This window comes from Nannospalax galili, unplaced genomic scaffold (assembly GCF_000622305.1).
Source record: "Nannospalax galili isolate Female #2095 unplaced genomic scaffold, S.galili_v1.0 scaffold759, whole genome shotgun sequence".
NCBI lineage: Eukaryota > Metazoa > Chordata > Mammalia > Rodentia > Spalacidae > Nannospalax > Nannospalax galili.
In genome coordinates this window covers 205,042-217,736 of record NW_008342628.1, presented here as the reverse complement: position 1 = coordinate 217,736, position 12,695 = coordinate 205,042, and the positions used below count along the sequence as shown (strand labels likewise).

Here is a 12,695-nt window from a genome sequence, read left to right as displayed (position 1 = left end):
TTCTCTCTCTCTCTCTCTCTCTCTCCTTCTTTTGCTCTCTTTTCCCCTTTACTTCATTATTTTTCTCAACTGTCTAAGAATAGGCTCGAGATACCATATGTTCCTTCACTTCTAAATACTTCAATGTCTCTTCTTTAAGAATAAGGACAGGGGCTGGAGAGATGGCTCAACAGTTAAGAGCACTGGCTGTTCTTGCAGAGGACCTGGGTTCACTTCCCAGAACCCACATGGCAGCTAACAACTGCCTGTAACTCCAGTTTCAGGGGATCTGACATCCTCTTCTGGCCTCTGTGGGCATTGCATAACATGGGTGCACTTACATACATACATACAAAACACTCATACACATAAATAAAAGTAACTAAGTAAATAAAAATTGTTTAAAGAATAAGAACACTCCCACATAACCACAGTACATGATTCAAATTAGGAAAGTAATATTGGTGTGATACAATTATGTAATTTGTAACCTTATCCATACTCTCTCCAGTAATGTTCTTTTTAAAACTATTTTATTTATGGGCCAGGCATGGTGGTGCATGCCTTTAATTCTAGCACTTGGGAGGCAGAGGCAGGCGGATCTCTGAGTTCGAGGCCAGCCTGGTCTACATAGCAGTTCCAGGTCACCTGGGGCTACAGGGAGACCCTGTCTCAAAAAGACCAAAAAAATTTTTTTTATTTATTATTTTTATTTTATGTGTATGAGTGTATTGCCTACATGTATGTGAGTGCACCTACATGTATGTGTCGTTCAATGCCATGGAGGTTGGAAGAGGGCTTTGGATTTCCCTGGAACTAGAGTTAAGGACAGTTCATAACCACCATGTGGGTGCTGGGAATTGAACCTGGGTCCTCTGCAAGAGCAGTTAGTACTCTTAACCGCTGAGCCATCTCTCCAGCCCCTACAATAATGTTCTTTAGAGAGATAAAAATAAAATTCATATATAGATATGTGGGTTCACTCTGAATATAGTTGCCTGTCTCATCGGTTTCCTTTAATCTGCAGCCTTTATCTTTCACACACTTGATATTTCTAGTTGTGTTGTACGATATGTCTTCACTTGAGTTTGTGTTATGTTTCACATGATTAAGTTTTGATTATACATGGGAAGCAAGCACTACTACAGACATGACCTCAGGACCCCTTCACTGTATCTTGGGGTGAATAATGTCTGCTGTTCTCACTGCTATGGTGTTCAGCTTGAACACCTGGTTAAGGTGCTGTCTGGCAAGTTTGCTCCCCGTGGAGGAGTTATTGTTTTTCCCTTTGTAATGAGTATTTTGTGGCATACATCAAGACTATGTACTTTAGCCTTTCTTCCTAATTTTGGCATCCACTTAGAATCTTCCCTGGATCTATTATTTCTGCAATGTTAACAAGGAACAAACCTCTGAGGGTCTTTGGTATGTTGCTCTGTTGTAGTTAGTGGGAGTGAGGCCCTGGGTTCCATCCCTAGCTCTGAAAAAAATAAAACAAAAAAGAAGGGAGGATCACTGACATATACAGTGTTTCTATATACTCTATTATGGGGATGAGCTGTCCTTCATACTTTATTTACTATTCACTTACTTATATCAGTGTCTTTCAGAAAGTCTTATTGTAGAAATTATGTTACAACCTATTATTTTCATTGGTGCTTAACATGTCTGATATTTACCATGGGAGCCCCTTTAAACCAATTTGATCCATCCCCTCATTTTGGAGCACTTTCTTGATTTCTACCCAGCAAGATTTTTCAGGTTCATCTTGGACATCCCTGATTCACCCCTGGGTTCAGGGAACCATAGCTCCTTCTATCCATATAGGCTATTCAGAGAGTGAAAAATTGAAAGAGCCTAAATGCTGAATAACACTGGATTGAAAACGCAATAGATATAGCCATACAATAAAAAGTGTGTTTCCATTAAAACTTCCATCACAGAAGATGACATGCTAGGTGTGGTGGTTGATATTGTAATCCTACTACTTGGGAGGCTGAGGCAGGAGAATTGCCATGAGTTTGAGGCCAGCCTAGACTATATGCTGAGTTTAAGGCCACCCTGGTTAAAGAGACTCTCAAAAACATGCAAAATGTTCTTAAAATTGCTTAAACCACAAGTTCCCCTAATGATCACATTTTTACAAAAAAAAAGTAGATAGATACATAATAATAAAGGAGAAAGTGATAGGGATATTTACCATTTGGTTGTCTGGATATGGGCTTCCAAATGATACTTAGTTTTCATACATTTACTCATGCACCTTTTGACAACAGCACCTATCACTTCTGTAATAAGAAACACATTACCACAGAGAAAAGCTATGGCCTTGCCTTCTTTTAGCACTATGGGGGTGATCACTTTGTCCCTCAGTTCCTCCTATTAGGTCACAAAGCACATAGTCAGGTTCCTGTGGTAAGCTGGATGTGTGCTTTTACCAAGGAGACAGTTGTTTGGAAGCAAAAATGTAATCAGTTGGCATTGCCTGAGTATAGCCAGGGTCTTCTGGGTTTTCTCTGACCTTTTCCTTGGTTTGCGTTCTCTTCTTTGTCCCTAAGGTTTGCCTTCATCAATTTGCTTACTGCCCACATCTCCTTTTGCTGTTCTGGCCATCAGTTACTATATGTTCTGGTTTGTTTCTTCATTGCTGTGACAAAATACACTGACCACTACCAACTTGGGGAGGAAAGGGTTTATTTAGTTTACATATCCCAGGTCACAGTTCATCCGGGAGCCCAAGGTAGGAACTCAGGGAAGGAACCTGGAAGCAGGAGCTGGAGCACAAGCCATGGAGGAATGCTGCTCACTGGCTTGCTCCCCTGGCCCCTGCTCAGCCTGCTTTCTTATGCAACACAGGCCCACCTGCCCAGGGCTGGCACCACCCATAGTGGGCTGGGCCTTCCCACATCACTCATCAAGAAGATGTCCCTCAGACATGGCCACAGGCCAGTCCAATGGAAGCATTTCCCCAATTGAGGCTCCCTCAACCCAGGTGTATTAAGTTGACACTAAAGCTATCCGGCACACTATATAACACCCCAAAACTTAGTGACCTGAAACAAACCATTCATTTGTTCATGAATCTACTCTGGGTACAGGGTTCAGTGGGTTCTGGTCAGCTGTGCTTCGCACAGCATCTGCTGGGCTCAGTAGCATGAAGAATCTGTTACCAAAACAGTTCATATGATTGACCAGTCAGGGTTTGTCTTTGTTTTCTTGTTGCTGTGATAAAATATCCTGAAAAACAACTTAAAGGAGAAAGCATGCACACATTTTAGCTCATAGTTCAAAGTACAATCTGTCATGGTGGGGAAGTCAAGGCGGCAGGAGCTTGAAGCTCTGATTGTATTACAACCACAGTAAGAAGAAGCAATGAAAGTATGTATGCTATGCTGCTCAATTCTCTTTCCCCTTTTATACAGCCCAGGACCCTAGAAAGGGTGCCCCTCAGTGGGCAGGTCTTCTCACCTCAATTAACATAATCAAGATAGTGCCCCACAGATATACCCAGAGGCCTGTTAGGGTTCGGATCTGCAGCAACCCCCCCCTCCAGTGCAACAGGACCTCATGGTTTTACAAGCCCTCTGAAAACACAGAAGTGGAGTTAATGAGCACCCTGACCATTTGCAGACAAGATAAACAGACCCTTTACACCTTTGACCCAATACCCAATTGCTACAAGAGCTGTTTCGGCACAGCTTGCTTCCCTTTGGATAATCTTAGAAGATAAACAGACCCCTTATCCCATGACCCAGATCTGGGAAGGGAACAGAGGGGGGCAGTTTGACAGAGGCTATTCTCCCCTGATAAGCCCTGGGCTCTCTCTCTCCTGCCTAACTTTTTAAAAAAATATTTTCTTGCCTTCCACATCCTCCAAAAGCTCCTATAAAACCCCCCAGCCAACAGCCTGTAAACCAACAGCTCCTCTATCCCAAATGGGGAACTGTCCCCTGTGTTTTCCCTGCCCATAAACTCTATCCTGTCGGAGTTCTTCTCTGTGTCCTGGTGCTTTCTCCTGATTTGCCTTGATTTACCTATCAAGGCCCATCTCTCAGATGATGCTAACTTCTGTCCTTGCCAACTAACACTAACCATGGCAACACTGGTGATGGCTACCTTCCCACAGTGGTCTGTTCATGGACCTCCTTAGGCTTGCTTATTTATAGCCTACGAGTTGGTCCCATGTTAATTTGCTACAGGTGTCAACAGATTATTTTCCTGTACTTCTGGAAGATGAAGTTCAGGGTTAAGATGTTAGCAGGATTGATCCTAAGGCACCTCTCCTTGGTTTACTGATAGCTTTGTTCTCTGTGTCCACACGTGGTCACTATACACAAGGAGGCTGAGTCTTGTCCTCTTCTGTAAGCACATCAGTCATATTGGAGTAGCACTTTCCCTAAGGGCCTCTTTTTATTTTATTTCAAGATTTATTTTATTATTGTGTACGTGTTGGTATCTCTGTGTGTGTATGTACATGTACATATGTGTGGGTACTAACAGAAGCCAGAAGAGGGTACCAGAGTCCCTGGAGCAGTTGTGATTCAGCCAGCATGGGTGCTGGGAACTGAACTTGGGTCCTCTGCAAGAGTAGGAAGCACTCTTAACCACTGAACGATCTCTGCAGCCCCAAGGGCCTCATTTCACTCAATCACCTCCTGAAAGGCATTACCTCCAAATATACTGCACTCTGGGAAGCAGGAAGTCAGGGCTTCGACATAAGAATGAGAAAGGGACACAATTAAGTACTTTTCGGGTACTAAGAGTGACAACTAAGGAGAGACAGAAAGTGAAAACCATTAAATCCTTAAGATGTGGGCCTGAAAGTTGGCATTTCTTCATTTCCTCCGTAATCTATTGGGCCAGGCAGTCAGAAAGCTCAGATTCAAAGAGAAGGGGGCCATAGATTCCTATCTTTAATTGGAAGGCGTGTCAAAGAATTTTAGAGCTGTGTTTTAAGACATGCAGTTTTGCCATGAGTATACTGTTGCTCTTGGCGGACCTGGAACAGGGAATCCACAGTCACCTATTCTCTTTGTCTTGGCGCTGAATGAAAATGTCCTCCTCACCACTTAAATAAAGTGTCAATCAGGAACTGAGCATGATGGTGCACACCTGTAAACCCAGCATTTGAGAAGCTGAGGCAAGATTAAAAGGCCAGCCTGGGCTACATAGTAAGTTCAAAGCCAACTTGAAGTATATACTGAGACCCATTCTCCAAAAATAAAACAAAACAAAGTCTGTCAGACTTACTGATCTCATTTTTTATGCTAATGTCACAGGTCACTGTATTACTGTTCTTGTTGCTATGATAAAATACTTGAAAAAACAATTTAGGGAAGGGGGTTATTTTGGGTCACATTTGAGGGTACAGTCCATCTTGGAACAGGTGTAATGGCAGGATCATGAGGCAGTTGATTACACTGTATCCACAATCAGGAAGCAGAGGGAGATGAAAAAAGGATGCTGGTACTCTGCTTGCTTTTTCTTTTTTATTAAGTCTAGAATCCCAGCCTGTGGAATGGTGCTGCCCACATTCAAGGTGAGTCTACCTCTGCTAAACTTCTCTGGAAACACCTTCACAGGACATTCCCAGAGGTGTGTCACTAGGTGACTCCAGATCCTGTCAGGTTGACAATATCAATTATCATAGCTGCAAAGGACTTTAAAGTTGAAGGCTAAAGTGTGCTATTTGACAACCACTACCTCTTGCTCCCACTTTTGCAGCTGGACCCGCAGGAATTGTTCATTGAGGGTTAACTGGAAAACTTGAGGTGATCCAAGTCAGTTCTACTTGTCTAGTTTTTCTTTATCGCACCTCATTTTTCACCATTCAGTTGTATTTACTTATATAAATTGTTGTTTTTTTACTTTTTACTTCATCCTACCAGATGAACACTCTTCCACCCAAGATAGATCTTTGTTTGGTACTCTGATAGATCCCAAGTTCTTAGAACCATATACTGAGCATTGTAGTAAGCACTCAATAAATATTTATTAGATGAATATAATTACAAGTAGGCTTTATGACTCTTAAGTTTTTTTATATTTTATTATTTTTTATTTTATTTTATGTGTATGCGTGTATTGCCTGCATGTAGGTGAGTGCATCCATGTTGTGTAATGACCACAGAGGACAGAAGAGGCCGTCGGATCTCCTGGTGTTAGCTGCCATGTGGGTGCTGGGATTCGATCCCGGGTCTTCTGCAAGAACAGCCAGTGTTCTTAACTGCTGAGTCATCTCTCCAGCCCCAACTCTTGTTTTAAAGGTGTCTACCTAATAAACTCATTTTCTTTTCCTGACAGTACAAACGGGTTATCCCAGAGCTTGTGCGCTGTGTAGCATTGACAAGAATTTGCTATGGTGATTCCCACTGGAAGCTAGCAGAGGCACATGTAAATCTGGCTCAAGGCTACCTCCAGCTGAAAGGTAAGCACCTCACAGATCAGAGAGGATCAGCTAATCAGTTGATTGATTTCTACTTTTTCCCCCAAAATTTGATTGACACTAGAAAGATCAGGTTTTCATTGTTCTTTCCAAATACTAAGAAGATATTTACTTTAAGAAAACATCAATAAGGTATACAGTGAATTGATGTGAAGGGGAAGAAGGGAAGATTGTGATGTAGGTTGTTTTTTTGTGGTTCTTAGGAGATACTTTGTTAGATTAAAAGGTATGTGGAATAATCCAAGACACAGAATGGCAGCTTAGAATAGAATCCATGCATGATTTTCTCTTTTAGAAAAGGATTTATTACTAGCATGGCACATGTCTTTAATCCTAGCACTTGGAAGGTAGACTCAGGTGGATCTCTATGAGTTTGTGGTTAGCCTGGTCTACATAGAGAGTTCTAGGCCAGCCAGGGCTATAGTTAGACCCCATCTCAAAACAGCAACAACAAAAATATTTATTTATTTTAGTTTATGTGTTATGGGTGCTTGCCTGCATGTATGTATGTATGTACCATGTGTATGCCTGGTACTCTCAGAAGCCAGAAGAGGGTGTCAGATCCCCTGGAACTAGAGTTGCAAATGTAAAGTGTCATGTGAGTGCTGGGAACCCAACCTGGGTCCTCTTCAAGAATAGCCAGTGCTTTTAACTGCTGAGCTGTCTAGCCCCTCATATTTTTCTTAATGGAAACACACACACACACACACACACACACACAGAGAGAGAGAGAGAGAGAGAGAGAGAGAGAGAGAGAGAGAGAGAACACTAACCTCTTGACTATAAGTAACAACAAAAAAGAAGAAAGTCTAACCCAAGCTAACATAACTAAAAATGTGTTATCTCATACAACTTAAAAAATCCAAGGTGTGGCAGCTTAATTCCAACACTTGGGAGGCTAAGGCAGGCTGATTGCTGTGGGACCAAGGCCAGCTTGTTCTACACCATGAGTTCCAGGCCAGCTGGAGCTACAGGGAGACCCTGTCTCAAAATTGCAGAAAACAAAACAAAGCAAGGTAAACTTGCTTTAGACATAGTTCTATCTAGTGTTCAGACCATTCCACCAGGATTAATTGTTTTCTCACTTGCCTCTGTTTGTCTTAGTACTGGCTCTGTTCTTAACCAGGCTTTGCCTACATGGCAACAGCAAGGCTGCCAGCAACTTTAGGTTTCCTTTGTAAGCTTTGCCAAGAAAAAAAAATAATGTCCTACTAACTAAAACATCCCAGAATTTTGGAGGCATCCTATTAGACCAAGTTGGAGTATATGCCAAAGTGAAGACATAGCCTGATAGGCCAGACCCGACTTTTGGCTCAGGTGAATGATGGGGTAGAAGCTGTTTTGGGCAAGAGCACATGGATTAGGATGTGCAGGGTCAGCATCACAAGAGGAAAGCAGAAGGCAGGGCATGGATTTAGGAAGGCAAAGACAGGAGGTACTCGGGATATGATGTCTTCTGCTGACTATGCAAAGTTACAGGAGGTGTACTAGAGCAGCACCTCTCTGCACTCTGCTTCATCCACTGACTGACGATAGGATGTTGATGACACTTGCGTTCCAGAGTCCAGGGAATTACAGTACAACTGGAAAGCACCACAAGGCCAAACATAGAATCATTACTCTATGAATTTGACCAAATCTTATTACAAACCATTTTTACCTGCTAGATCAAAGGACAGTGGAGAGAAAGGGTACAACTGGAGACCATCTCATTTAGCATCCCCTCCCATTTCCTAGATTCAGGGAAAATGAATCTGAGTTGAAACAGCTTGTCCTAAATCACAATGTTAATAAGTACCCGACCGGAGAGTCAAATCTAGGATTTGCACACCAGTACCAGTGACCTGCCATCTGCTCTCCTTCACAGCCCACTCCTGTTCAGCATGAATCTTGCTCAATTTAAAGTCAAAGCAGTATTCATTGCACAGTGAGGTCTTGCCAAGTGCCAGGCACCATGCTGCTTCCCTTGCAGAACCTTATTCAGCTGCCCTGTGAGGGGCACTCTTATTATTCCTCCTACAGTCAGCGTAGCTGAGGCCAGTTTCTTAGTAAGTTGTAGAGCAGAGTGGGGGGCTCATGCTGGGGAGTCTTGCTGTAGAGTCGATGTTCTTGAAACTGAACCTATGCAGTCTCCAGTAGATTAAGTTCACATTCTTAAGGGAAGGGCTCTACTTGGAAATACAGTCCACTAGACCTTTTGTTCTGTCACATGAACAATGAACACTCATAAATTTCTAGCAATCTGATTAAGGTTGTGCTTTTAAAAAATATAAGACAGAATTCTTTAAGAGTTCCCACATAAAAAAAACATCGACTTGATTTCCTCCATTAGAAAGTATATTGTTTCTGTTTTAGAGGTATAGGAATGGAATTAGCTTCCTATTTTGACAGCTTTTGCAGAGAACTGAGATACAATTACATGTAATTCAGAAGATAGAGTTGAAGATGTACAGATAGGAGTGGAGAGGGTGTTAGTGTGGGGTCAGAGGATGGGAGCACGTGGGACGGTGCAAAGTATAGAATCCTAGCCAGTGATCCTCAGTGTCACCCTCCCATAGGTTAATTAATCCCTGGACGAACACTGGAACACACTGGGAGAGTAGTTCTCAGTAATAATGGTTTGGGGCTCTGTTTTGTTTCATATTATCTCATTCCCATATAGGAACAAGAGGTTGCACCACAATGGTCTGTTACCTCACTGGAATTGTGTTTCAAAGTTTCTATAGTTATTGTATTTGTGTTATGCTAAAATAACTTTAATATTTTGATTGTAGATGGGTGAGCAGAAGAATCAGAATTTTCAGTATTTCATTAAGACTGCTGTCACACAGCCAGGATCAAGATTCATGAATATCTTGTTTCCTGCCCAGAATGCTATAGTCCTTGTGTTCCATTTGTGTTTTGATCATTATTTATATTTTACATCTGAAACTGGTGAGGTTTCAAAGCTGTTCAGTTTCAGCTTGTTCTGCTTATTTTATTTCTAAAAAGGCCATTTTAGAAAATATCTTGAGTACTTGGTATCAAACAACTCTTTGGTTGTTACAGTTGGGATAATATTCCGCTTTCCAGGTATGTGTCTGTGTGCTATTTGACAGTATGTGGAGACCTGCTCAGATTTTTCTGGTCATAGAGAACCATATTCCTGTTCAACTGAGATTAAAGAGAAATTGACACATGTTTTCTCTGTCCTTAGGATTGTCACTACAAGCAAAGCAGCATACAGAAAAAGCCAAAGAAATCCTGGCCAACTCCATTGAGCCTCCCTACCACGACAATGTTGACGTGTTCAGGTGTTCCATAGAGCTTTTCTATACCATGGGGAGAGCCTTGCTCTCCCTTCAAAAGTATCCTTTTGCCTCTACTCTTTACAACTAGAAAATATTGTTAGTGTAATTCTTATAGTTAATTCTCAAAGTCAAGCAAAAAGGTGACAGGTAATAGGGTAATAGGAAGTATTACATGAGTAAAGAAAGTCCAGGACCTAAGGTCCCAGACTCTAGAACCAAGCAGAACATTTCCTGAATACATATCAGATATAAGGAAGCTTCAGAGAATTTGACAAAAGCAGAGAGACTTTCCAAGGAGCTGCTACAATGTAAAAGGATTATAAAGGAAGAGTGGGTAGAAAGCCAAGCTCGGATCAAGTTGTCATTTGCACAGTAAGTTTCCAGTTTAAGACTTTGTATGCAGGGGTGATTGGAGGCTGTTTGGCTATGTCTATGGCTTCTGCCAAAGCCTGTCATGTAGGTTCCGCCCCAATCAGATCAAACCTCAGTGACACTTGTCACTTGATGTAGAGTCACTCATATTCCACCCTACCAGCCCCGCCCATGGTAGCAGAGTTGCTGTCATTGTTCCTTTTGCTTCCTTCCTGCCTGCTCTACCACTCCCTGCTGCCCCTTCACCCTCCCCCTTTCACTCTCTCTCCCCAACTCCTCCCACAGCAGTGCTGTCCTTTATAGAAGGCAGCTTCATTAATGCAGAAGAGGGAGTCTTATTTTAAGGTTATACCTTAAAATAAGGTTGCTGGGTCACAGGGTAGCCACTCACTTCAAGTTCACTAAGCATCGGCCCAGTGTACCCAATTACATTCCCCCTTGCAGGACAGATGGTTCTTATTTGTTACATCCCAAACAATATTTGGCACTGTTATTCCTTCTAACTTGCCAACCTAAAGCATACAACATGCTATCCAATTATTTTAAAATTTGATTTGTATTTCTCTCACTAAATTAAGGAGTTTAAATACCTTTTTGTATGCTGCTGAGCCATTTAGTATTCCCCTTCCACAAATAGCCAGTTTTCTTTTGGAATTTTCTGTGCTTTTCATATGAACAATCAGGATTTGTTATAAATGTAAATTATATTGCACACATTTTCATATATCTATTACCCATTTTATTAATTTTTCTAAGGGGTTCTTCATGGCATAGAAATTATTTTACTAGAGTCAAATTTGTTCATTTTTACCTTTTGATGTATACTTTGGGAGTTCATTTAGAATGTATTTCTCACCCAGATATCAAAGAAAAATCTCTGTAGTTTCCCTCTAAGAACTGCTTTACCTTTACCTCAGATGTTTTAACATTTTATTATTTTTTAAATTATGTGTGTATATGTGTGCCTCCGTGTGTCTGTATGTTTGTGTATGTGGGTTCAGTACCCTCAAAGAGGGCATCAGATAACCTGGAGCTCTAGGTACAGTGATTTGAGCTGAACAACATGAATGCTGGGAACCAAATTCAGGTTCTTTGCAAGAGCAGTACGCACAGTGCCATTTCTCCAGCCCCCACCTCATGTTTTTACATACAGTGTGTGTGTGTATCACTGTCATTAAGTTCATAGTATTTCATGTCTTAGTTTGAAATTTTCACTTTAGTCCAAAGATTATTCAAAGATTATTTTAGTTTGAAGATATATGTGATTCTCTGAGGTATTTCAATGTTACTGATTTCCAGCCTTTGCATTATGAGTAGAAGCATGGAATTTCCTCAGATTTATGTATATGCCTTAGTGACTTGCTCCACAGTCAACTCTCCTGAATATTCCAAACATCACAGAAGAAACTGCATTCTTTATTTTTTTTTGTTTGATGACCTAATTAATGTATATTAAGTTGACTTCATTAATTTCTGATATTCAAATGTACATCTTAATTTTTTGTCAAATTGATATATTAGTTTTTAGGACAAATGTATTTAAATCCCTAAATATAATTAGTGCTCTGTCTACATCCCATGGTTCCTCTGGTCATTGTTATATATATTCTGAGACTATTCTGTAAATGGAGAAGAGAGTCAACAGTTGCATTTCTCCTTATCACTGTTAATCACTATTTGTTGGGGTTTATTTGCTCCTGTTTTAGTTTCATTTCTGTTGTGATAAAACACCCTCACTAAAAGCAATATAGAAGGAGAAAGATTTCTGTGGCTTATAATTCCAGGTTATAGATCATTATTGTAGGGAAATCAAGACAGAACCTCAAAGCATCACATCCACAGTCAAGAGCAGAGAGAGTACATGCATGACCCTTGCTTCCTTGGTACAATGCTCAGCTCTCTTTCCTCACTCTTTACGTTTCAGGGCCTGTCCACATTCAGCGTGGGTCTTTCTACTGAATTAACAGTCAAGACACCCTTCCCAGACATGCCCACAAGCCCACCTGATTTAGACAGTTCCTTAATTGACACTCTTCCCAGGTGATTCATATCAAGTTGATATGAATATGTCCATATGTGTGTAATCCACACATGGAGATTAGGAGTCAATATCAGCTGTCTTCTTCAATCACTTCTCCACATTATTGTTTGAGTCAGGGTCTCTCATTGAACCTGGAACTTACCAATTGCCTAGACTGGCCATCTAGCAAGTCCCCAGGGTCCTCTTGTTCCCACTTCCTCAGTGCTGGGATTACAGATGCTCACCACCATGACCAGCTGTCTGTCGGGCCCTTTATAGCCTTAGTCAAATATTTTTATTGTTCCATTTCCTATGTATAAACTTATAAGTTATACATTATCTTATTTTTCTTCTATAGAGTTTGTCACTTGTGTTCCTGACTTCCTATAGTTTGGTTGTAAATTAGTCATTGAACTACTTTTTGGATAGTGCAAGGACCTTTGAGCATGCTAACACTCTTTACCCCCTGCTTGGTGCCATATTGTCCTGTATTTAAGCACCATATATTTTATACCATGAGCAAACACAGAGAGGAAGAAGGTATTTGTAATCCATATAAATGGTAAGAGCTAGAAGCTAGAAACAACCC

At 41.1% G+C, this 12,695-nt stretch overlaps 1 protein-coding gene across 9 annotated transcripts in view; it reads left to right on the top strand.

Moving 5' to 3' along the window:
* Positions 1 to 12,695, top strand: part of Ttc23 (tetratricopeptide repeat domain 23) — a 99,547-nt gene that overhangs the window by 24,973 nt on the left and 61,879 nt on the right. For all 9 annotated transcript variants that reach the window (XR_003850425.1, XR_003850426.1, XM_029566213.1 and 6 more), the window contains 3 exons: positions 6,283 to 6,406; positions 9,621 to 9,771; positions 9,961 to 10,086. Coding sequence is in view for 7 of the 9 variants with exons in the window: in XM_029566213.1 (XP_029422073.1) it covers positions 6,283 to 6,406; positions 9,621 to 9,771; positions 9,961 to 10,086 (401 nt within the window). In the remaining 2 variants the exon portion in view is untranslated. The remainder of the gene's footprint in view (positions 1 to 6,282; positions 6,407 to 9,620; positions 9,772 to 9,960; positions 10,087 to 12,695) is intronic.